The following is a 27,079-nucleotide window of genomic DNA, read 5'->3' on the forward strand; positions in this document are numbered from 1 at the left end:
GGGGATTAGATTATCTAATTCAGTTATCTAGCGGTTTAGTCTTGATAAGCAAAAGAAAAGTCCATATCTTACGATTATCATCCATTTTATAGATTTCGGACTATACGAAATTATTTTCATAAATCATAAAATTTTGACCCCGAGAATGTGGAAATGGGGAACCAGAAAATTTTGCACATACTTAAAAAATTTGGTACCACCCTTTCCTCTAAATTTAAAATATAACACATATTATGTTCTGTGTTCTTTGATTTAGAATAAAAGGGCAAAATTGGCTTTTAAATTTGATGTTTTTGATAGAAACTAAACAATTGTATTCATTTATTTTCTTTTTAAGAATATATTTATGCTACAAAATTTATATATATATATATATATATATATATATATATATATATATATATATATATATATATATATATATATATGTATATATATATATATATATATATATATATATATATATATATATATATATATAATAACATGTCAATACAAACAGGTGGTACATCGGAGGTTGTGTTACCCCTCATCCCCTAAAATAATTCCGAATTCATAATTCAACAATCTTTTTTTAATCTTTTTCGAATTTTCATATTCTCCAAAATTGCTTTTTTAGAAATGTAGTTTTCTAAGTTTAGCTTAAGCAGTCTTGATCTGTTTTTCGGTGATTTTACGTGTTTAAAACAGATGACATTGTACTTACGACGTCAAATACAGAAATACGGCAATTTTTTGCTAAAATAATAACAAATAAAGAAAAAAAGGAAAACACCTAGCGAGTGCACATATAATTTTTTTTTGACATATATATATATTTAAATCACTTATTTTCTTTACGCACATAAACAGTCTAAATTATATGAAAGATCATTGCAATTTCACAAAATAAATCTTGAAAAATGCATTTTTCTATATATTTCATTTGAAAAGTGTCAAAACAGCACCATCAACAATAACAAGTTCAAGGCGGTATTGCAAAAAAATAGCTTCGGCAAATTTGATAAAATAAATTATATTATAAACTGTAAATTTTAAAGAAAGATTTGACTAATGTTTAGGGAATGTTTTCATGGGAACATTTTTATCGGATAAACCAGCGACCCACCTTAAATCTAAATACCAACAAAATACCTAGTTAGAAAAGCAAAATATAGCATACAACTCTGAGTGTTAACATGAGCAGTTATTGACATGAACCTTTTGTCTCCTTTGTTGTCGCGTGCGTCAGTCTTCGGAGCTCGTCTTTTCCGACCCCAAACCTAAGTCACCTTTCCTATAGCTAAATAAACAATATCAAAGACAAAATCAAATAAATACACTGTTAGGTTCTGAAAAGCTTTAATTGTCGATTTAACCACTCGTCTAGGTTGCTTACTTTTCATTTGATATAACATGTGTTATTTGATGATTTCTTAAACTAATGAATCAATTATACTTTCAAATTGGCTTAATACTATGATTACCATTAAGTATTGTTTCAAAGGGACTTAACGGGACTTAGACACGCTTTGCGGTAAACATGTTTAAATATTACATTTCCAGTTTGAGTATTTATACTCTTATGATAAATATATGTATTTTGAGTGATTCATGAAAATTTAACGTACATTTTTAGATGCAAGCAAGATACAGAGTCTATTTTTTTTTATTATTTCAACAAAACATGACTGAGTCTACTTACTATTTGCACATGTGTGGTATTTGTGCGAGTGTTAATTATATATATATATATCTCAAATAGGGATTCGTAAAATTGCTGATCATAATATAAATATTAGTACCAATAATTTAAAAAAAATATATAATTAGGTAGTAGTTTCGGTCGGGGCGTGATCAAACCTTTATAAAAGCCATTCGGGCTTTATTGAATTTAATCATGTACGGGTAAAAATTATTACCTCGTGTCCCTTAGATATATATTGGCAACCTTTTTATTAGATGTACAATTAAAAGCTTGAATAAAATATAGTATACGGATACATCGTTTAATGTAAACATGATTGAAGTCATAGCGATGATTTTGTAATCCAAGTAAATTTTATAACAGTAGACTTCATGATGGATAATCCGATTATAAAAGTTGATTTATACTCAACGAAAAAGGCTGGCAGTAATATAAAATGAGATATGTTATTGAATCGGACATGAATCATTTGGATATTACAATATACTGTCTATTGCATAAACATCACAAGATGATGGGAAAAGTAGCGGTCAGAAAATATTTGTTGAAACAGTACTAAATAATGGACGTCACTGGTATATACAGGAAAGTTAGAGACGCTGGCCGAAACATGAGTGGTACAGGGAGATTAAGCGAGTTACTCATCATCAGTTTGTTATCAGGAATTCGAGGTTAACCATATTTTGAAAAATTACATATTAAAGCGGCAGTGAGGACCGTCATTCATTGACATATAGAAATATTTTGATAAACCACTTTGACCAGCTAAAGATAAACAACATATGCAGTACCTTACTGTGCTAGGCTAGTGTATCTTAATTATTCCATATTCGGGCGGAAACAATCTATTGAGATTAAATATTAACAGTTTGTGTACACAAACGATAAATAATGATATATAACTGCCTTTTGATTGTGTTCTTTCTTCTTGTTTTATTGAAACTATATTATAAGGGTACGATAATAAAAAAACATATGTACATGCAAAAGAAGATTGGAGTCTGACTACATGTTATCTCAGTTTATTCATAACATAATTTTCTGTTTATATTTTTTGTTGTTGATAAGATGGTTTTAGTACCAAATGGCGCACAATAGGAATAATCTCTCATTTGAAAATACTAATATTTTATGAAAGTTTTTAAACCAAAAAACTCAAGAGAAAAACTTAACCAAAAAACATTTATACCCAGCACGAAAGCCATTGGTTTGTTTAATTTATATAGCAAACATTGATCAGCAAAAGTTAATAAAATTATGTTTGTAACAAGGCATCAAGTTTTAAATTATCTTTATCTTAAAACAAAAATACATTTATTATAGGAATATTTTTGTCCTTTCCCCCAGTTCAAAGCAGATTAAAAATATACTACAATAGCGATTTCCCTCAAATTGAAATATGGAATTAGTAATATCATTGTCTTCTTTATAAGTAAAAACAAATAGTATTATAATTGTAAATTTATTCAATGGATTATTCAATATTATGATCCTCATCCGAAGGAGAGCATTTTTTGTGTAAAGATTTTAATGAGTACACTTTTTACTTTTTTTTCTTTTAAAGATAAAGGTTTCCTTTTAAAATCTTAATATTTTTATACGAATTTTGTTTACTCTGTTCAATATAAAGGGACTAAGCCACGAGTTGAGTTAAGTTGACTTTATGTGACATGTTAAATGTCCTGAATGCTCAATTTAAGTGTAATTAACGTTTTGTCAAACTTTGAAAGCCAACTATCGAGTTACAAACGAGATACAGAAAACGAAGAGCCGTTTGATTGTTTACATGTCTTGTGTTTTGTCAAAATAATGGTACTTTCTTTATTTTACATTATTTTGAAACAAAAATAGACTTGAACTTTGTTAACATGCCAACAACTTCTGTAATAAGTATCTCGCTTGAAAATGACTTCTAACATTCAAATGTTGGCAAATCATTCAAAATATACAAGTAAACCGATGCATAAGCATCAAAGATAACATTTTCACCTTCCGTGCATCATAAAAGGACAGCGTCCTCTAGTTTTGCAGTAAAACTACATGTCGGTTAGTAATAAATATAACGGTGATTGTGTGTTGAAAATATACATACCTGATGACTAACAACACATATAACTGTAAATATTCTAAAAGTATTTTATTTACTTAATTGACGTGTAGCGCTAATTGTTTACCCTACTATTACCCTCCAACATCTTTAGCTCACCGATACAAAGTCGTTGCAACTTTGGCTCACCGATACAAAGTCCTGACAGCTAATGCTCACCAATGCAGAGTCATGGCAACTTAGGCTCATCGATGCAAAAATTCTAGGCAACTTTATCTCACCGATACAAAGTCGTTGCAACTTTGGCTCACCGATACAAAGTCCTGACAACTTCATCTCATCGATACTACGTTGTGGCAACTTTAGCTCACCGATACAAAGTTGTGGCAACTTTATCTCACCGATACAAAGTCGTGACAGTTTATCTCACCGATACAAAGTCGTGACAGCTTTAGCTCACCAACACAATGTCAGGGCAACTTTAGGTCACCAATACTAAGTCGGGGCAGCTTTAACTCACCAATAAAACGTCTTAACAGCTAAAGCTTACCAATACAAAGTCGGGGCATTTGATGCTATCCCCTGGGCGTCTGTTTAGACGTCCAGACTGGTAAAAGTTTTTTAAATCCTTCGTAAACCATACTTCCGAATGCAGACAAATTTTTCTCGATTTGCCAGAGTAACATTATAAGGACGTTAAAAAAATACAACTCGTAATATCAGTTTATTAACCACTTTTTTAGGAGAATTTTGAAAAAAAATTATCGATCCTACCTTTGATGTTGATGTTCTTATATTTGTTTCTATATATTTTGATGCAAAAACTGGACAACCTAGACGGACAGACGGAAAGACAGACAGACAGACGGACGGAAAGACAGACAGACGAAAAAACAGACAAACAGAAAGACGTTATAACAGATAGATAGATAGATAGATAGATAGATAGATAGATAGATAGATAGATAGATAGATAGATACCTTTATCAAAGAGTGATCCCTCCCATCCATTAACACATGTAAAGGAAAACGACCCTTTATGTTAACACACGCTGCTTCATTCATACATGGACTATCTTTACATTCATTAATATCTAGGAAATTGAGTTTAAATCATTATTAGTTTATATCTGGATTTTGATAACTTAATATCCAGAAAAACCAAATCAGAAAACATATAGACACACAACAACAAACAAATTGACAAACAAAAACAAACAAATAGACAAACAAAAAAGTCAATGGGACACATCGATCACCAAAACAATAATAACCGTCACTGACCAGAAAAGCTATAGACAGCCTCTAGAGTAGCAAAACAAAGTTTGTTTTCACGTGGGTTTAAGTTAAACATTTGGCTTTTTGTTTCTTCTGGTTTTTTAAAGAACACTTTTTTGACTTTTTTTTCTATATTTATTCCAATATGCAAATAATCAGTATCTGCATCCCTAAACTATATACCTTTCAGTGTTTCCAAATAAAAATTAGATTTGTTTCACTATATTTTTTTATGAATGAAAAAAAAATGGAAAGTGACAATAACAAACTGTCTATCATTTCAAAAATAAATCAAACGAAACACAAATTCAAAGCAGAGCAACACGGACCTTCAAAAAAGTAGAGGTAGGTTCAGGTGACTAGGAGGAGTGAGCATTCTCTGCTGACCGGTCACACCCGCCGTGTGCTCTTATCGTATTCGGGGAAAAACATAAAAAGGTCCTTAGACAATTAGATGATTAATTATTGTTAAAGAATTAGTATGAACAACGTCACAAATGAACAAATTTGACCGCGTCCCCCTCCTTACGTCCCATCAATTTCCCGGGCAGCGTGATTTATAATTTGAATACACTTGAATTTCAACAGCTTACGAACACTTTTACACATGTTTTAGCATTTCTGGCAGACATGTTTTTAAAACGAAAATTTCTAAAAATTGTTTTCCACATAAACAAATGCATTCTTACGTAAATGTTGACCCCTCAAATTAGCTACATCCTACGTCAATTTATCATCATCAGACTTGATTCTACGCTGAATGATTTTGGTTATACAAAAGAAATAGCTTTTCTGGCCAATTGGGTTTTAGAAGAAGATATGAAAAATGTATGTTAATATTTCTATTAGAAACTCAATATCGGAGTGAGACCCCATTCCACTTGGGTCATGGACTGATTAAACGTTAAAGTTACCTAATTAAGGTCGGTAGCGGGTTTAAAATGTTGCGCCCTCTGCGCAGGGTATTGCGCATTACTGTTGTAAAACACAAATTTAAAGTAAAATGTTCAATGATACAGGTTATCATGTATCGTTTTTATTTCAGAAAAATTACTTATCAAAAAATTATTTTAAGTGAAATGAATCGTTAGAATAATGTCAGAAGTATTTTAATTTTTTCGCCGCTTCTTCAAAATCGACGTTATTGTGGTCGGATTCAACGTCTTAGGATGACGTCAGTTGAGACTCTGACGTAACAATTGACAACAATTTGCGTCGTGCATTTTCTATTACAGCGTCAATAATTAAAATCAAAACTATGATTTGCAAAAAAAAAATAAAAAATATACGCGACCCTTCTACGTTCTGTGTGAGTGGAAATGTATTTTTTCTTCTTCTACAAATAAAATCAAATTTGATTCGTAAACATCCTTTTGTTTTATACAATTTTATAGTTTAAAATGGCTGGCACGGCACGTTTATAGGATCAAAGTATGAAGACGGATAGCCTAAAAACCATCCAAACAATTTCGTTTTAATTTAGCAAAAAGGTTATTTATACGTTAACCTTCCATCGCTGAAAATTTTAAGAAAATCGTATGTTTGTAATTTTTTAAATATGAAATTGAAAATGAAAACCCTCATTTTCCTGTATAATCCTATATAAAATGTCGGTGATGAATCGGACATACGACCAACTTTTGAGCGCGACAAACGGATAAACTATCAAGTCAATTTACTTTATATTTTGCACATAGTTTACTCATAAGTTGACATTTCACTGTGATTTTTTTAAAGGAAATCGTATGTTTGAAACATTCTCCCCCGAGACTCCTTAGTGATGCCTCTTCGTAAATTACATTTTGTTCTTGCCAATTAATTATTAACAAAAAAGTGTTTTGAAAGATTTTTCTCCACATGTTTCTATATACAATTTCGAATCATATTATTACTAGGTCCTACATTTTGTTGGATATTGTTTATTTGTTTTTTTTAAATGTCGATGCAAACTCTTGACAACTCAAATAGATAGATAGATAGATAGATAGATAGATAGATAGATAGATAGATAGATAGATAGATAGATAGATAGATAGATAGATAGATAGATAGATAGATAGATAGATAGATAGATAGATAGATAGATAGATAGATAGATAGATAGATAGATACCTTGATCACAGAGTGATCCTTCCCATCCATTGACACATGTACAGGTAAACGACCCTTCGTTGTTTTCACATGCTGCTGTATTCATACATGGGCTATCTTTACATTCATCAATATCTGGTATTCAAAAACAACCAAAGGGGCATAAACAGGAAAACGATCATTGTTTGTTAATACAGGTTGACACAGAGACAGAGAGAATGACAGGCAGAGAGATAGACAGACAGACAGAGACACAAACAGACCTAAGTTACAGAGTGATCCCTCCCAACCAGAGGGGCATAAACAGGAAAACGATCCTTGTTTGTTAATACAGGTTGCGTCGTTCAGGCATGGATTGTTTTGGCATTTATCTATTTCAGAAAACAAATACACGACATGTTTTTGTGTTACTGCGAACATGATAATTATGTCAAAATTAGTTGAATGTGATTGTAATGAGTTCTTTTTGGATTTTGTCAGCTGAATGAACAATAAGATTTTGTAAAGAAAATAAACAAGTTTAATTTGAAAAAAAAATTAATAAACAAAACAAATCATTATTCTCACTCCCCCTTTCACACCACTCTCATTCGAACATAACGAAAAAAGAATAATAATTCAATTAAACAAATGAACAAATATCTGATACTATCAACTAAATTCAAGATTAAATCACACTGCATCAGATATAAAATGGAAGTAAACTACAAAATGTTGTTTAGAAGCTATTTCAACCAATAAAACTCTTGTTGAAAAATTTACTCAAAAAAATATTAAGGTTCAATAATTCAAAATACCGTGAATTTACAATTACTTCAAATTTCAGCTCAAAAGCATGTATATGAAAATTAGCCTGTAATAACAGTCGCTTTTTAACACTTAAAACCTCTCTGAAAATGAACTCAAGGTCACTATGCACTCGAGACGCTCCTGCCCTCGTCAAATTTCCTGTCCCTCTTGTCGCTATCCTAACCGAAAGCCCCGGACTCGCAGGTCTCTCGCTTCCAGTCTACGACCACTGCCCGGATAGAAAGTCACGCCCCACTCAGCATAGAATGCGTCCCCGTACTTCGTCAATTGTCCCCACGACCTTCCATAGGAAAATTTCCGTCTAGCACACCAGTCTATATTTCAGGTAATTGTATTAAACACCCTTACGCACTGAAAAAAACATACTGTGACTAATAAAGTCCCGATAAACATACAAACATACTACCAATTACACTAAGAACTAAATTACCAACGAAATGTACAAAATAACAACAAAACAACCTTACCGGCTAGGAAAATATGTGCCCGCCTAACAGAATCCAAAATTCAATGGCTACCCATTTCTCCTTAGTATTCAGCTAACTGGAGATATTCACCATATCTTAAATCAGGAGCTGCAAAACGTGGCACCCGGCTGATGTCGTTACCGGACCCTCTACTGACCACTACACCCAAACCGGTCACTTTAAATACTCGATCTAAAAATAGCACACTCACCCGACACTCGTCACTCACATACGGTAACCCATTCATAACAAAATTAAAGAGGAACACAAATATAAACACCAGTATATACAAAACTGAATCAACTTTATAACAGTGATTCAGTTTAGAATCTCTTTTAGAAAAAAATGCAAAATGATTTATATGATTGAACTTTATCTGTGACGCAAACATTCAACATTTGATAGGTTTAGAACATGTTTTGTAAGACCTGGTTATCATGTACAAAATAACAAAAAGAGAGTTTAATAAAGACCTTAATTATGGATCAATTCAAATGAATAAAAACATTCTAATTTTTGAGCGAATTTTTGCAATGATTTTTCATCTGAAACTCTTTGTCTACAAATTGACATCACAAACACCCAGTGTTATAATTACTAAAAATCTAGACAATCTGCCATAGTTACAACATAATCTTGATATTTAAAAAGCTTTTATTTTAAATCAAATTGTAATAATAAATTACAAAATCATTAGTTAAAATGAAAAATGTAACTATACATTTTTTATTGCTTTTTAACAAAGAAATATAATTAGATAAAAACGAAATCAAGCAATTGATTGAATTTTAGGTTTGAGGAATTATAGAAAATTGCAAATTTGGTGATATTAAAACAATTGTGTTTTTTTTTGCATGTATCAGTAGGCAATATAAAAAAACCTATCAATTTAACAAAGTGGAATGCTAGATGTTAGATACTAAACGGCGGAAAAACGTGTCTGTGTGAAAGTGGGATTATACAGAATATCGTTTTATTGAGAGCAGTAACAAATTGATAATCACTGACACACTTTATATCAATGTGATTTTTGTTGCATGCTGACAACAATGTACTCCGCAAATTCAAACAAATGGCTGGCGTAAGATAAACAGTTACATTTTTTTATATATATTTAGACACTGACCTTCACCACAATTTTCCCTCTCACAAATAAAAATCTTTTTCATCATTTTTTTCTGAAAACTAAAAGAACACATGGCATAAGCTAACAATGTTGTCAAATAATTATAGTGTGTTTCATACAGAAATTAAACGGATTTCTTCTGAATAGTTTCAAAAAAAAATTTCCACAAACAAACTACTCCAATTCTTATGTATGTGAAAAAATGTTATTAGATCACTTCGTGTATGGCTATGTTTCTGTTTAATCTCTTAGACAGATAAAGTCTTTTTCTAAGATGGAAATGAACATTGAAATATAGAATACTTTTATTTTTGTGTATACTAAACACCAATTTACTATTCAAGAGTTTAATGTTAAAATGCTTTTCATGTAGAAAAACAAGATTCTTAAAAACTGATGTTACCTTTGATAAACAAACCTAGCACTGTACAGAAAACAATGAAGACAGCAAAAAACACAATGAATACAACAACAAGTCTGTGTACAATCTTCGCGTGGTGTTCACTTTCATCACCGCCTGTAAAATAAAATAAAATTGTTAATGCAATAAATGAAAATAATCACTTATCTATCAAACAATATGAAAAGCATAATAAAAAGGTAAACAGAGAATTGATTTTTGGGATTTATTCAGAAATTTTAATGCCAAGATGTGTATGCTTAATGTGACTAATGTGTGTTTTGGGTAATTAATATTTTACAAGTTCAATCATGACAGTTTGCCGAGTGAAGCAATGGACCAAATCGTAAGGCGAGGAAAACCTTTCATAACATTCATAGTACAACTTCACACAACAAAAATAAACTTGTGATTCAATCTGTATTTTTATAATCTTTTTATGTTATTATTAAATCAGGATTATTTCATTTGATTTGCAGTTTGGAACAGAATAATGTAACACAATTTTTTTTCAAAATGTCCCCGTGGTGATTAGGAAAAAAAGGGGCACAAGCTTTTTTTCATCTTATAATAGATAATCAAAATTAAGAAGAGACGGTTTAGGTTTGTTTTTCAAATAATCAACATATATTTCTCTTTTGTCTCTCAAATACAGTGGTTATTTTGTCTGCCATTGAACTAAATATCATCCTTTTTATGTGTAATGAGAATTATATTGTCGTTTGCACGTGTTAAAGGGTCATGGTCACGATTTTGGTCAAATTTTACTTTTCTGCTTTTATTATTTACAATGTTTTAGGAATGCATTTCTATTGATCAAATGGAATTTGGGTGCCAGTCAATTAGTGTTAAGCAAGATACAGGGCTCATAATTCTCCGTATTGTAAACAAGGTTCGGGCCCTGTTTTTGTTTACATTGGTTCAATATACCAGTAAAACATCTTGTTAAGCTAATTTGTCTGTCTTCTTATTCATTTTAAGCATAGATAAACAGTTTTTAAAGATTAACACATTCATTTGAGGTCTTAAAACTGGAATGTTGACTTCAACATTTAAAATGTAAACAAAAACTGTGTAACATAGCGAAGAATTGTAAACTTTGTAACTTGCTTTTAACTCACCAAATGATACGCACATTTTGGTTGCCTCTTTTTAGTGCCTTACTGGAGCATTGTAAGAATTAAAATCAAAAAAATAATTTTCGACCAAAATCAGCTACTTCTGTTATTCAACTGACTATCTCTTTGATTGGCTGGTATATCAGCTATTTCTGTTATCCGACTGACTATCTTTTTATTTGGCTGGTATATCAGCTACTTCTGTTATCCAACTTACTATCTTTTTGTTTGGCTGATATATCAGCTACTTCTGTTATCCAACTTACTATCTTTTTGTTTGGCTGGTATATCAGCTACTTCTGTTATCCAACTTACTATCTTTTTGATTGGCTGATATATCAAAAATCTTGACAAACAAGATTAAAGGGTCTTGTGGTTACGGTTATGAATACATGTATATCAGCTACTTCTGTTATCCAACTTACTATCTTTTTGATTGGCTGGTATATCAGCTACTTCTGTTATCCAACTTACTATCTTTTTGATTGGCTGATATATCAGCTACTTCTGTTATCCGACTTACTATCTTTTTGATTGGCTGATATATCAGCTACTTCTGTTATCCGACTGACTATCTTTTTGTTTGGCTGGTATATCAGCTACTTCTGTTATCCAACTTACTATCTTTTTGATTGGCTGATATATCAGCTACTTCTGTTATCCAACTTACTATCTTTTTGTTTGGCTGGTATATCAGCTACTTCTGTTATCCAACTTACTATCTTTTTGATTGGCTGATATATCAACAATCTTGACAAACAAGATTAAAGGGTCTTGTGGTTACGGTTATGAATAACTTTGCAAAAAAGTTGGGGGGGTGTGCTCCCCCCCTCCCGGGCCCACTCACAATAGCCCCCCCCCCCCCGCCCGGTTCCGACGCCTATACTACGCAGTTATGTGTTTTCCTTCATATTTGTAATTTAAATCTTTGACAAAATCAATTTTATATTAATTTTTGTAGTAGATATAGTTATGTTGAAAGTACTAGCAAATCTTCGAAAATAGGTCACTGAACCGTTGAAGCGAGGGGTTGTGTCAAAAATAGTTCGGACCGGTAGTATTTGATAAAGCATCACCCGTTTTATATAGCAAAGGTTTATCACACGGGTAATATACACCACACGTATAAGATAAATCACATTAGATATTAGTTGTTTCAAGGCTGAAATTGAAATTCTCATAAGCTTGATTTGTTTGTTACCGACGTCAGAATTTCTGTCGAATTAATGTGCAGTTAACTGCATGTTACGTTTGCTATTTCATTCATTCATATTTCTTAATAGAAAGTCAGAGTCTCTGTAAATACTTAATAGTGTTTTATTCAAAGCAGCTTGGAAATGTAAAATGTAGGGGTTGTTTTATTTATTTTCTGATAGGATGTACAAGCTCATAGATTGTACAAAGTTAGAATGTTTAGCGAAATATTCCAGGTCATACATGTACTTTGGAATGATGTGAGAAAATTTTAGTTGATGAAAATTGGAAAATTATCAAAACTTAAACTTTATAAATCATATATTACTTCAATATTTATAGAACAATCGAGTTAAGAAATGTTAATATGACATATAGTGTGTTTTACTATAATTTCAACGAGAAAATTAACATATCATTGTTTTTTTCTAAGAATTAATGATAAAACATCAAAATTAATAATTACTAATTAAGACAAGCCTCAGTTAAAATTTCAATGTATTGGATGGAATCTCATTCCTCTATTTTGCTAACAAATTGTTGTATTTTTCTAATAGCACTCAAAGTCCGAAATCGTTTGTGCTTTGTGTATTGACTATGTTGTTATCATTTGTACTAATAACACAAATATTTGACCAATTGATGTGAATCATTTCGTTTATTCATTTGTTTAGATCTAAATCTATTTTTATAGTTAACGACAAAATACTGATTCAAAAAAGAAACAAATGTCAAAAAAAAATAATACTTGCAATTCAAATTCAAAACAAGATTGGATATTGGTTAACCCATATCGAAGATACTCGACTTTAAAATATATTGATTTTTTATTTTACTCCGCCGATCTCTAAGTTAAAATCACTGAACATGTTAAGAAACAGACGTATATCGTTTTTCTTGTCCGTAGAAAAACAGTCCACATATCTGAGCCTAAACAGAGTTCACACGAGTGCGATAAGAAACACGGTACAGGCGTTGCGTAACCATGACCTCATTAGTAAAAAATCAGAAAAAAACCCAAATCCTACTTAATAAATAATTAAAAGAGAGAGTATAATAACTAACAAACAATGATCATCACAGTTACATAGTTATTGAGAAATATGAGAAATATCCATTAGTGAAAAATATTGTCAATCGAAGAATGACCTATATTTTTGTGGAACAGAATGATGAAGCAGCAAGCGTATACGTAAAAATATGAATACGTCACAGTAGAATTACGTGGGGAATTTTTTTTAGTTATTTAACGTTAGTTTTGTTTTCTTTCACGTATGACACATAAATTTATATTCTAAACATTTGTTGAAATGTCTTCTAACTATTCACGGGACTATGTTTTTCGGTAACATTGTGAAAAGAGTACATAACTATAGTAACTTATCCAGATTTAATAGTAAGCACTGACCGAATATGCCAAAAAGATAAACCAATTATTATAAATAATTAATCTAGTACTGCTTGTCTCACCCTTTATGTTCCTGCCACAATACGGAGAAACAGACGACATCACACTCCCTATATGTCTTAAGTCAATATGATGTTGTTTTTAAAACTATCTCCAGAATCCTAATATGATCTCTGAACTTGTGGTGCTCTTCTCCGCTTATATGCAAAATTTGCACATTCAGTCGTAAAATTAGTTAATGTTTCTTAAGTCCCCCCCCCCTATTTTTGCGTTTTTACGTTTTAAGAAAACGAAAACCTACCACATGTTTGTACTTTAAGCATTACATATTTACCTTATAGCATATCTAATAGAATGCCTAAACGATTGATATTTATTCAAATTGCACTTATCTACCTATGAATAAGCTTTACTTTTATTAGGACGGTTTTTATCTCATTTGGTAGAAATCTTTAAAGTACAAATATTGCTTCAGTAGCATGAAAAACAAATTAGAAACTCGTGACAGAATGTTGTCTATTGGTTTATATCTACCCTATTACAGTCCATACAATGTATTTTTTCTTTAAAGTTTAGCTTGCTGTCACGTTATATGTAGTTGCCTTCACTACTCTTTCAAATTGAATATACTTTTCAGCAATGTTTAAGTGTATGCGTTGTCTGTTTCTCTGAAAATCGCCTTTAAAATAGCAAAAAAATAGAATATTACATTTTAAATTACATTCTTGTCACGTGTGCTACTACAATAAACAGATTATATAATAAATGAATAATAATTTTTAAAAAACTCATAAAGAAATAAGACCGTCTGGTTACAGTTCCTCACAACAAGGAGGAATCCATTTTTTAGGACAAATACCACATTTTTCTGTGTAACCGTATTTATTCTTATTGTTCAGAGTCTTATAAAATTTTGTCTGAACTTTTCCAGATATGAATGATCTACAACATTGGCTTATGGATAACTTTGCATGTAGAAACAATTCATCGAATTATGTAACTCTACAATTATTTTCTTAAGCATTAAGTATCAAAACACCAACCAAATTTCATCACACAGCAATGTGGGGTGTTCAATATACATCATTAATTTATTTTTGATCTAAATTGTTGCTTTACCTAGACTTTCAGTCTCCAGTTTAACCTATATCAAAGGCGATGGCCAGTGAACTAGGTTAAGGACACCGGCCTCTGATGATTCAACGTAACGTCACTGTTCCTTGATGTGTTGCGGGCAGAAGGAGGAGAATATGCAGTCTTAAGCTTGGTCGAGGGGGCCAAACCTACATATAATGGCGGAGCGTGCGGGAAATGAAACCTTAGGAGCAAATGCGTGACTTCAGATTGTCCAATCGGACTAACTTTAAATCAAGCATAATTTTGTCTTTGGATCTTATAAAACCAGCGCCAAACTCTTTTCCATCATTATCCGGTAGTTTTCAATTCAAGAAACATATCAAGTGTCTGCAGTGAACGAACTGATAAGACCAATTTATGATGAGAACTTTCCGTGACACTACTTTTTTAGCTCACCTGAGCTGAAAGCTCAAGTGAGCTATTCTGATCACATTTTGTCCGTCGTCCGTCCGTCCGTCCGTCTGTCCGTCCGTCTGTCCGTCTGTCCGTCTGTAAACTTTTTACATTTTGAACTTCTTCTCTAAAACCGCTTATCCAATTTCAACCAAATTTGGCACAAAGCATCCTTATGGGAGGGCGAATATAAATTGCAGAAATAAAAGTTTGATCTGTATTCAAAGCGGAGAAAACCTTGAAACTGTAGAAAAAGGGGGGTGCATTTTTAAAAATCTTCTTCTCAAGAACTACCGAGGCAAATTCAACCTAGTTTAGCATAAATTATCCTTATGGGAAGGAAAATATAAATTGCAAAAATTAAGTGGTAATTCTGTTTCAATTCTGAGTTATTACGAAAATAATAATAAAGGAAAGGCGTGTTTCAATCAGTTTAATAGCTTCGGGTTCGGCATCCGGTAAAATGATTCCATACTTCTAAAACGAGGTTCTTTGTTTAAAGCAGCCATGACATTATACGAAAAAGGGTCGATCTGACTATGATGAATTTGCTTGTTGTGCAACAGTTCGCGTATGAAGGGAAATTTTGAAACATACAAAATATATTGGTGCCGATTTTGTGAAGTAAATTGAGGCTAAATATTTCAATGTGTTGACAGTTTTCACACATGACGTTGGTGTTAGCTTGTTCTGATTTTCGTTTCGTTCTCATCGTTTTTAACAAAGAATGATATAAAGAATGTTTTATGAAATAGTGGTAAATCGTAGTTCCGAATTCAGCTCTACAGTAGACTATCAGCATAATCACCATGTCTCGTTCGTCTCCGTAAATCTCCAACCAGCCTCTCTGACAAGTCGGAGATTTACGGACACAGCCGAGTTACGGAGACAGCCGGATCTGGTTGAACGAGACTAAGCGGAATCAGCCGAAGATTGCTGATAGTAGCGGAAAGGGCAATCCGAATAGAGGCGGAAATATTTTTATTCAATTTCTCCATAACTAATTATTCTTCATATTTGCAGTGTTCGACATTTCTTTTTCCCATGAAAAGAAAAAAGAATACAAATCAATTAACGCCCAATGTCGGAAACCCTAGTGAAGTACGAAACTACGCGCACAAAAGATTGCTCGTACTTCGGACAAGATCGGCAGCCTTTGTTTATTTTCCCGCCAAACAATCAAGATGTCAGCAAGTAAGAAAATTAAACTTGAGGAAAAAACTAGCGTTTGCGGTTTTATACAACATGTGTCACCGATAAAAACAAGCCGCACTAACAATAAATACTTTAACGCTACGGTACAAGTCCAACGAGATACCTTTAAAAAGGTTGCCTGCTTTGATGTGATGAAGCACTCTACCTTGGTCGAGGCCAGTCAAGCGAGAACGCCACTGAAACTTACAGATGTACAAATAGTACCCAGTCGATTAGACTCAGCCAAAACAGAAGTTCTTGTCAACTACAAAAGTAGAGTTGAAGTATCCAGACAATTATCATTTTCATACCAGAAATCTACAGAGGATGATCATGACTCGGCAGGAGAAAAGTTCAAAACGCTGAAAGAAGTGCAGAACACCCCAGAATTCAACAAGGTATTTCTTTTTGTTGTTTTAAAATAATTATCACCCCTCCTCCCATACAAGGATGGGATATTAACTATCCATGTTCAAGCCGATAAGAAGCATATCATTTATTAGATCCAGTCGACAGGTTATTTCTACCTACGTAGCTATTAAAAGATTAATACCTACCTTCGTATTTCCACCTACCGTAACAAGACATTGACCAGTACATGTACATTGTACAACTTTACTGCTAAATTCTTTCCCTTATTACAACTAGATCAAAGTAAATGTTTAATTTCTTTGTAATTATTTATGAAAACATAGTAAACTTATTTTTTAACTTATTAATCATTATGTCTTGATTAGGTTGCTGTTGAAGTCAAGATTTTGTCAGCAAAAGAAGTATCAGTACAAATAGTCAGAGAACTTCCAATTCAAAAGCAAGAAGTCATCGTTGGAGATAGCACGGCAACAATGAAATTGACACTATGGGATGAGATGGTGACAAAGCTAGAAATTGGCAAAAGTTACAGATTGAATCAACTCTCAACCCGTCTGTTCCAAAATGTAAAAACTATTACGGCTACGAAAGCTACAAGCATTGAAAGCATTGATGATTTGGTCAATTGTTTACAGGCACCTGAAGATAATGATGTCATTGAAAAGGAAGGAAAAATAACCCAAGTAGGTTTAGTGATGCACTTTTCATGTGAAATGTGTAAGGGAAAAGTTGCCCTGCCAGATGATGATTCTAAATTCATCAGATGCCCAACCTGCAAAATGAAAATGGCCAAACAAACTCTACAAAAATCCATGAATGGTACTCTCTGCTTCTCTTATGGAAACCAGAAAGTAAAGCTATCAATTTTCTCCTCAACATTATTTACAATGTGTATTGCTAATCACCTCAGTGTTGATAATGCGGAAAACATTGAAGATTTTCTTCTGTCAAATTCTTTCAGAGTAGCGTACTCAAATGAAACAAAAAATGTGCAAAACATTGTCCATCTTACTAATGTTGCTGGTGTAAACCAATAGCAAGCTTTTTTTTGAGTATTTTGACTTCTGTGTCATTTTGGAATGCTGGAAACTGTTATGAAGGATTTATTTAGTACTGTGAATATCAACAAAGTATGTTATTGATCATGGTATGTAAAGAGATGATGTAAGAGGTACCAACAACACCTTCTCTTAAAAATTCATGGTAAACATTGTTGTGTAGGCTTTGTAGATGGAAGTAACATAGCGAATGTAGATTTACTCTGTTTATGACTGGTGTAAACCAATAACAGGCTTTTTTTTAGTATTTTGATTTCTGTGTCATTTTGGAATGCTGGAAACTGTTATGAAGGATTTATTTAGTTCTGTGAATATCAACAAAATATGTTATCGATCATGGTATGTAAAGAGATGATGTAAGAGGTAATAACAACACATTAAAAATTCCTGGTAAACATTGTTGTGTAGGCTTTGTAGATGGAAGTAGCATAGCGAATGTAGATTTACTCTGTTTGTGACTGGTGTAAACCAATTTTTAGTATTTTGACTTCCATGTCATTTTGGAATGCTGGAAACTGTTATGAAGGATTTATTTAGTACTGTGATCATCAACAAAGTATGTTATTGATCATGGTATGTAAAGAGACGATGTAAGAGGTACCAACAACACCTTAAAAATTCCTAGTAAACATTGTTGTGTAACTTTTTTAGATGGAGGTAGTGTAGCGAATGTAGATTTACTCCGTTTATGACTATATTTTTTTTGTGCATTGGTTTTTATAAAGAAGCAAAAAGCTTTAATTTTTTATACTCAATTATGTCATTCAATTTTGGAATTATGTCCCTTTTTCCATAGGTCAATTACTGTTGAACTGTTATATTTGAACAAGTGTACAGTCACTTGTAACATAAGAAGTAAATAGATCGATTTACAAGAATGGAAACTGATAATTTCAGAATTGAAAGATATATTTCTGGGAACTTTAATAAAAAATTTGATTAATTAGTGAAATTTAACATGCAGGTTTTGTGCATCTAGTCAGTATTGATTTTGTTTTTCTTGAGCCAGATATTGTGTTCTTTCTTTTAATGAGCATGGAGTAAATATTTTCTACATTTTAATATTTTTTTGTTCATATTTTTCATATTGAATGATTTCAGTGATGTCCTTTTTTCCATCTGTTAAAAAACCCTTTCTACACTGCACAATAAAAAATTTCGTTTATTAAGTATTTCTTTGCAGTCAGAGTGATCTCTCCTTAGATTTTTCATTTAAATTCTAAAAATTAGAAATACAATATATTTAACTCCATTTGTAATTAATTCAAGTATTCTTTAATAGACCAAGTTAAATCAAAAAGTGATTTTTATTGACTGATACTATGTTGTCTTTGAACTTATTCCCAGGGGTAAATGCCACACACTATATACTAGAAATTAAACAATCACAAGATTACATGTAACTCCTTTTTTTTTTCAATGTCCAAAAAAATTGCACTTGTGTAGAGAGGGTATTCATTCCTATGAAAAATGGAAAAAATACACTCTTATTTTCACAAGCATACATTCCTTTGGAACTTAAATTTTGATACTTATTTGAAGATTATATACTATTAAAAGAATTTGATGTCTGATTAATACATGTATTATTAATGTCGGAAAATTATCAAGTAGGTTTTATGCATGTTGGAACACCTTTTAATTAAAAAATTTTTAAAACCAATTATTGATTTTTTTATTAGTGCATTTAGATTTGTTTTATAACATTTTTGAGCAAACAAAACTGAAAACTTAAAATTTTAGAATGAAAAGTATTACCGTACTTCTGTAGTTTAATTATGTTTGTGAAAAATATAATTTGGATGAAGGTCTCATCAAGAACTGTAAATATGTTTGATACATTATATTCATAATTGAAATGCAACAGCTATCAACACATATTTTTATGTGATACATGTAATTCAGTTTTTGTGGTATTTCCGTATTTTAACAATTTAAAATGACTTATCACTGTACAATTTGCAAAATGACTTTGTATTGCTTTTTTGGAAAAAAAATTGTACTTCCACATTTTTTGAACTTCATTAATAAAAATCTGTTTGTATTTCATTCCATTTTTTGTTGTCAATAGCAATGATCTGACATTTGAATCAGAACTTAAATCCACATTAAAATGTGACATTAATAAAAAAAACACTTACGTTGGTTAATGGATGATGATTTAATTTGTTAACTATGTTATACATGATAGGATCTTTCTTTTGCATTCTTTGCCTTATCCATCCCAATAGTTGTTTTCATTATTTCTAATCACTACATAAGTAAGAATTTTATGTGGAATTAGGCAGACTTGTCCAAAAATGCAACCTTGAAGGCTTTTTCAGGTTGGAAGTAAGCTATGCATCCCATTCAATGTAATTAATACTGAAAGCCTGAAAGCTGAACATTTCTCATAAATAAGCACCTTCAGACGGGTATATAAATCGTTCGACTTCGTTACACCCGATTGCACACTCGAAACTCGTGGCCGTCATGTAGCACTCCTTTCGTGCTCTTATATTTTTAGCTCACCTGAGTCAAAGGCTCAAATTAGCTTTTCTGATCACAATTTGTCCGTTGTCTGTCATCGTCGTTGTCATCATCGTCGTTGTTGTAAACTTTTCACATTTTCGACTTCTTCTCAAGAACCACTGGGCCAATTTCAACCAAACTTGCCACAAAGCATCCTTGGGTGGAGGGGATTTAATTTTGTCCAAGTGAAGGGCCATGCCCTCATTCAAGGGGAGATAATTGGGAATTAATGAAAAAATGGTGGTATCTTTTAAAAATCTTCTTCTCAAGAACCACTGTGCCAGGAAAGATGAAACTTTTGGGGAAACATCCTCAGGTAGTGTAGATTCAAGTTTGTTCATATCATGACCCCCGGGGTTTGGTTTTGGCCGACCAAAGTTTTACATAGAAATATATAGGAAAAATCTTTTAAAATCTTCTCAAGAATAACAAAGCCATAGTTGATCATATTTATATGAAAGCATCCTCAGGTAGTGTAGATTCAAGTTTGTTCATATCATGACCCCTGAGGGTTGGGCTGATCCAAAATGGCCGACCAAAGTTTTACATAGAAATATATAGGAAAATGCATTAAAAATCTTCTTCTCGAGAATAGCAAAACCACAATTGATCATATTTATATTGAAGCATTCACAGGTAGTGTAGATTCAAGTTTGTTCATATCATCACCCCTGGGGGTAGGGCGGGGCCAAAATGGCCGACCAAAGTTTTACATAGAAATATATAGGAAAAATCTTTAAAGATCTTCTTCTCAAAAATAGCAAAGCCACAATTGATCATATTTATATGGAAGCATTCACAGGTAGTGTTTATTCAAGTTTGTTCATATCATGACCCCTGCGGGTAGGGCGGGGCCAAAATGGCCGACCAAAGTTTTGCATAGAAATATATAGGAAAAATCTTTAAAGATCTTCTTCTCAAGAACCACTGGGCCAGGAAAGATGAAACTTATGTGGAATCATCCTCAGGTAGTGTAGATTCAAATTAGTTCATATCATGACCCCTGGGGTAGGGTGGGGCCAAAATGGCCGATCAAAGTTTTACATAGAAATATATAGGAAAATGCTTTAAAAATCTTCTTTTTAAGAAACACTGGGCCAGGAATGATAAAACTTTTGTGGAATCATCCTCTGGTAATGAAGATTCAAGTTTGTTCAAATCATGACCCCCAAGGGTAGGGCGGGGCCGAAATGGCTTATCAAAGTTTAACATAGGAATGTAACAAAAAAATCTTTAAACATCTTCTTCTCAAGAACCACTGGGCCAGGAAAGATGAAACTTATGAGGAATCATCCTTAGGTAGTGTACATTGAAGTTTGTTCAAATCATGAACCCCAGGGGTAGGGTGGGGCCAAAATGGCCGATCAAACTTTAACATAGGAATATATAGGAAAAATCTTCTTCTCAAGAACCATTGAGACAAAAGATGAAACTCCTGTAGAATCGTCCCCATATAGTGTAGATTCAAGTTAATTCACAACAAGACCTCCAAGGGTAGGGTTGGACAAATAACCTATAAAAGTTTTACATAGGAATATATGAAGAAACCTTATGATATTTATAGGGAATTATCCTTAAATTGTGTAGATTAGATTCAAGTTTGTACATATCATGACCCCTGGACAGTTTAAATTCAAGCCCCTTCCCCCCCCCCCCCCCTCAGTAAACTTTCAGTTCTGATATGATCTGGTATGTGCTTTTTCCTAGCCAATTGCTCAGGTGAGCGATGTGGCCCCTGGGCCTCTTGTTAAGAACTTTGTTTGGAACTTCCGTTCTAAGCATCTATGGCTCAGATTCCGCATTCAAGCCTGTAAATTGCCAACGTATTGTATGCCATATCGTCAATGCACGTTTGGTGAAGATAGGACCAGTATTAATTAAGGCATGGCTTTCAAATGACACCTGCTTATAAAAACGTTAACCAGGTTGGGACGCCGACGCTGGGGGTAAAGCAAAACCCCCCACTTTCTTCGTCTCGGTTAGCTAAAATGCAATAAATATGAGGTCTTACATGTTATGTTGTATGTAAATAACGCATGCAAGATCAGAACAATGCCTTTATTTAAATAGTCACTTATCATTTCTCCCATAGACCATATAACATAGGTGTCATTTATCTTTACTTCTCCACAGACAACGATATAGATGTCACGTTCTCCCATAAACCACGTGACTCAGAAGTCACTTTCTCTTCATCACTTCTTCCACAAACCAATTGGCTTAGATGTCACTTTCTCACATATACCATATAACTCAGATGTCACTTTCTCCCATAGACCACATGACCAAGGGGCTTAGATGTCACTTTCTCCAGCAAACAACGTGACCCAAACATCATTTTCTGCGTTATACCTCATTTACTCTACACCATATGGAAGTTGTAGGGGTACTATCCCGTCTTGTTTTGTAAATGACACAACACTTGGTAAATTAAATATTTTACTTTCAATTTAGCATCTAAACATATAATCCAATACATGACAAAACTTGTACACTAATCTACTTATCATGAAACAATATAGATTATAGTTATAAGTAATATGACTGACAATAAATAAATCAAAGGGGTTCTAATGATATCATTATATAGAGCCAGATATATTTGACAGGCATGGATTAACACAGTTGTATTGACATTATAAAAATATGTGACGGGATTTCATCAAAGATTATAACATATGACATGTAACATCTGACAAGGGTTTTGAGGACATGCAGATTTGTATTTACATTATAAATAGGTGTGATGGGATTTTATCACCGATTAAAAAATATCACACGATACATCAGAAAAGGTTTTGAGGACTGATTTTACCATCGCGTTTAAGTTATTTTGTCAATCATATTAAGCAGAGCATCTTACACACATTTAAAAGCAGTAGAGTTTTTAAAGATACCTATACATTCATGCTGCAAGTTTCTAATAAAACTTCAGTAATAAAGTTTGAGTGTTGGGTCAATTTGTGAGAATCAAAACTGGCAGTTGGTCAACGTTACATCAATGCCAAGATAAAACAGGTTCCAGACATTGTAGATATAAAATAGCTCAAACAGAAAAAATTAGAAATATATTGATGAAATGGCAGAACTGTTGGACTATTGACATATACAATGAATTCTTCTGCATGGCAAGTAGGCAGATTATACTATGTGTATGGGGGGGGGGGGGGTATATTTACACGGTAGGTACGCATTGCTAATATTGTTTAATCACAAGCAGTAAGGACTAGTTTAAACAACAATGATCCTATAGAATATGAAACAAATATCATACAACATAAAAACATAATAAGTCTATGACTACATTTTTTACAATAAAATTCTGACATTAATGTCATGAAATATTGCTATAGTCTTTGAATAATGCATAGTTACTGGACAGTTTTAACAATAGGTACAAAAAAGCACATTCTGTGTTAAGTAAATTCACTGGATGAGTGCAGAATTTGATTTTGCTTAAATACGTCAACAAACACTATTTGATAATCTATACTACTATATTAAAATAATAGACTCGAATTTTTGGTCTTTAATACCGAGAAATCGGAAGAATACTGTCATTTGTTTTATATATTTTAAACATCATTGGTACTTGAAGATTACCAATTTGTTTTTATTTTTTCTCAGTTAAGCTTCGTTAATTAATAATCAACGAAAATTCCTCAAAAAATCCCGGAAATCACCTGGATTTTTTGGATTTTACAATCTTGCACATGCGCAGTACATTCACGCTAACGGGATCTTTAGTTTATGTTTCCACATTATCACATCTGCATGATGGTAATACAAATACGGGTAAATTTTCATTGGACTTTTGCTATATATTCTGTTCATATATATTAATGATTTCTTATGAGAGAAAGTATAAAATAACAAATACACATTTCAACTAAGTACTTACTTTTGTCTTCGTGGTGACAAAAAAATATTTGATTACATGCAAAAAAGTCACATTATATTTAATAGGAGTAAAGATAGAATATGTTTTATCGTAAAAATGAATATAATGTCCTACGGACCCAGTTTTACAAAGAAAATACGTATACGTTGGTGAAAAGGTGTTGAATTCTTCCATTCTATGGATCAAAATTTTTAGTTAAAAGGTATTAGCAGTCTCAAAAAGGTTTGTTGTGATGAATTTGACTATTATTTTCAAGGCAACTTCATTAATTTTCTCCAACATCGTTCCGGAGCGATTCTGCAATTTTCCGCTACATTACGGGTATAAGGGAGGCATTCTGACAGTTAGATTATTGAAACTAAGGAAAGTGAAGTGAAACTAATAGCATTATAAATGTCAATAATAAGGTGTGTCGATATACCTATTTCGTAAATGTCCGATATGCAATGTCAACCCGTGCACGCACGGGTCAAACTCTAGTTCGATAATAAAAACAATAACATATAACATGTACAACATCTGGTCCCAAATTAACAAATCTTTACATTCCTTTCTTTGGTTTCTGAAATGGCAGGACTTATGATTATTGCAGATACAATTAATGTTATTGTCCAACATCAGAGAGTATGGAGCCAATGAAGCTCAAGGTCGGATAAGGTCACAGTGACAACAAAGTTATAACAAGGTTCTCTGGATGTCACGCCTATCTCCGTGGAAATAACCTTGACATAGGAGTACCTGGAAATAACAAAATTTACGGTTTTCAAATAGGCAAAACCCATCTCATATATAATTAATATATTCATTTAAAGATTTGATCAACATATTAAAGCAGGACAATTCTTATTTGAAAAACTCTTTAAATGGCTTACAATTGAGTAACTGTTTTATTTTAAAACCTTAATGTTCGAAACAATAGCACAGAAAGAAAATATCAAAGAATATACACCACAACAAATGAAATTCAAAGAGCCTGTGGATATCAGCATTACTGAGCTAGCCTATCCTGACACACTCTATGTCTAGAGAAACCCTGGCCTCCTTGCATAATAACAATAAGTGTCAAAATAAAATCATATGTTACAGTATATTAATCTCAGACCCAAAACAGCCACTATACAGTATTTTATTTTACGCTTTTTGTACCTCTGATTAATGAATAACTTTAAATGGACCATTCAAGTAGTTCCAGGAGCAGAAACTTTGGTTTGCAGAAAGTACTGAGTGATCAAAAAGATAAGGTAATACACACATAGGTGTCACTGTTAAGACAAATACTTTTATACCAAGTTGAAACTCTGTCACCTACATTTAAAGATTTAAAGCTGACACTACTGGCTCTAAAAACCCCTGTCCGTATGAAAATCCCCTGTCTTCCCCTGTCACCCCCTGTGTTTTCACTGTCATCCCCTGTACATCCCCTGTGTGCCACTGTACAGAGCCCCTGTATACCCTGTCATCCCCTGTGCGCCCCTGTACACAACCCCTGTGTGCTACTGTAAGCCCCTGTCACCCCCTGTACGCCACTGTCATCCCCTGTAAGCCACTGTATACCCCTGTGCATGCCCCCGACATCCCCTGTACGGTCTTTAACTGCTCGCTAAGTAAATAAATAGCTTTTAATTAATTCAGATTTAAAAAAAAAAAATTATATTTGGCATTCATGTTTTAGACGGTGTTTGTTTTTCTTTGCATTTCATACAGGACAATATTACTACAAATGTGAATAATTTTGACTCAATATTGACACAAATCAAGATAATTCTATACTTGTATACCAATAAACCGCTTATTTTATTACATGCATTTTAAAAAAAAATAACCGTGCTCTGTAGTTTGTATTAAAAAAAGGAAGTAGAGGATTATGTGAAATATGCAATGTTCTGTGCCATGTAACCTGCCTGAGCTAAAGCGCACAATAACACAACATGATCAACGCGTGCAGATAACCACACAGAGATTAAAATGTTGAAATGATCCCCTATATCTTGACTGTTTTGTCCAGTGTAACAGGCACGAAGCATCAGGGGGAGTGGGCCAGGAAGGCCTGCCCCCCTACATTTTCTTGCAGCAACTAGTTTTTTTTAAATTTACATATAAAAATAGAATTATCATGGAGTTGCCCGCCCCACTTTTTGGGGAACATTTAAAAGATTAATATAAAAAAAGGATATTAGGGGTGAAATTTAAATTCTAGATTTACGACATACGACGCAAGTCCCTCCCCCCCCCCCACCCTGGATTAGGATTTTGAAAAATTGATATTTTCCTTTTTCCTTTTTGCTTGTCATAATTGTCTGGATGAGCCTGCCCCCACCCCCCCCCCCCCACTTTCAAAAACGATGCTACGAGCCTGTGTAATGATGCATAGTTCAAGTAAATCGCTGGTATTTGCTGTCAGCTTTTTTTATATATATCATATGAGAGAGAGAGAGAGAGAGAGAGAGAGAGAGAGAGAGAGAGATGAGTGTTTTTGTCGGTAGGGGGAATTAGACTGGTCCATTGACACTTTTAACTTTTATTAGTGTGCAATTTTCAATTTAATTATTTATATGCATTACTGTATAGAATTGCCCTCATGCAAATGCCGGTAACGGGGTAACATGTATTCACACATGCATTATCTTAAACAATGTTCCGGGTTTCGGATTAGAAAAATACATTGTATCATACATTTATTTAAATTTGATTTCATTCGAAAAAAAAGAGCAATATACAGTTTTAATTCATATCACTGTGCAAAATAATGTTCTGAATTAAAAGCTCTTCAATCTTTTCATGTTTGAAATTCTCAAAACTGAAAAATCGAAATGTTCAATTTCTTGTTTCTATACCTTTACCAAATTGTGAAAAAAGTCATAAGCCTTAGGGTCTTTAAACAACATAT

At 32.8% G+C, this 27,079-nt stretch overlaps 2 protein-coding genes across 2 annotated transcripts in view; one reads left to right on the forward strand and one right to left on the reverse strand.

Moving 5' to 3' along the window:
• LOC105347843 (uncharacterized) overlaps positions 1-27,079 on the reverse strand; it is a 239,174-nt gene that overhangs the window by 115,918 nt on the left and 96,177 nt on the right. The window lies entirely within an intron of this gene.
• On the forward strand, positions 15,148-17,998 carry LOC105340460 (uncharacterized). The gene is made up of 2 exons (XM_011446505.4): positions 15,148-16,748; positions 17,088-17,998. The coding sequence occupies exons 1-2, from the start codon at positions 16,341-16,343 to the stop codon at positions 17,757-17,759; spliced, it is 1,080 nt and encodes a 359-aa protein (XP_011444807.3). The 5' UTR covers positions 15,148-16,340; the 3' UTR covers positions 17,760-17,998.

The sequence above is a fragment of the Magallana gigas genome, chromosome 10 (genome assembly GCF_963853765.1).
Source record: "Magallana gigas chromosome 10, xbMagGiga1.1, whole genome shotgun sequence".
Taxonomy (NCBI): Eukaryota; Metazoa; Mollusca; class Bivalvia; order Ostreida; family Ostreidae; genus Magallana; species Magallana gigas.

Excerpts from the sequence above, each read along its gene's own strand:
- LOC105340460 (XM_011446505.4), top strand. The coding sequence starts at position 16,341 with ATGTCAGCAAGTAAGAAAATTAAACTTGAGGAAAAAACTAGCGTTTGC. Across the intron at positions 16,749-17,087 it reads ACACCCCAGAATTCAACAAG|GTTGCTGTTGAAGTCAAGAT; the intron begins GTATTTCTTTTT and ends TGTCTTGATTAG.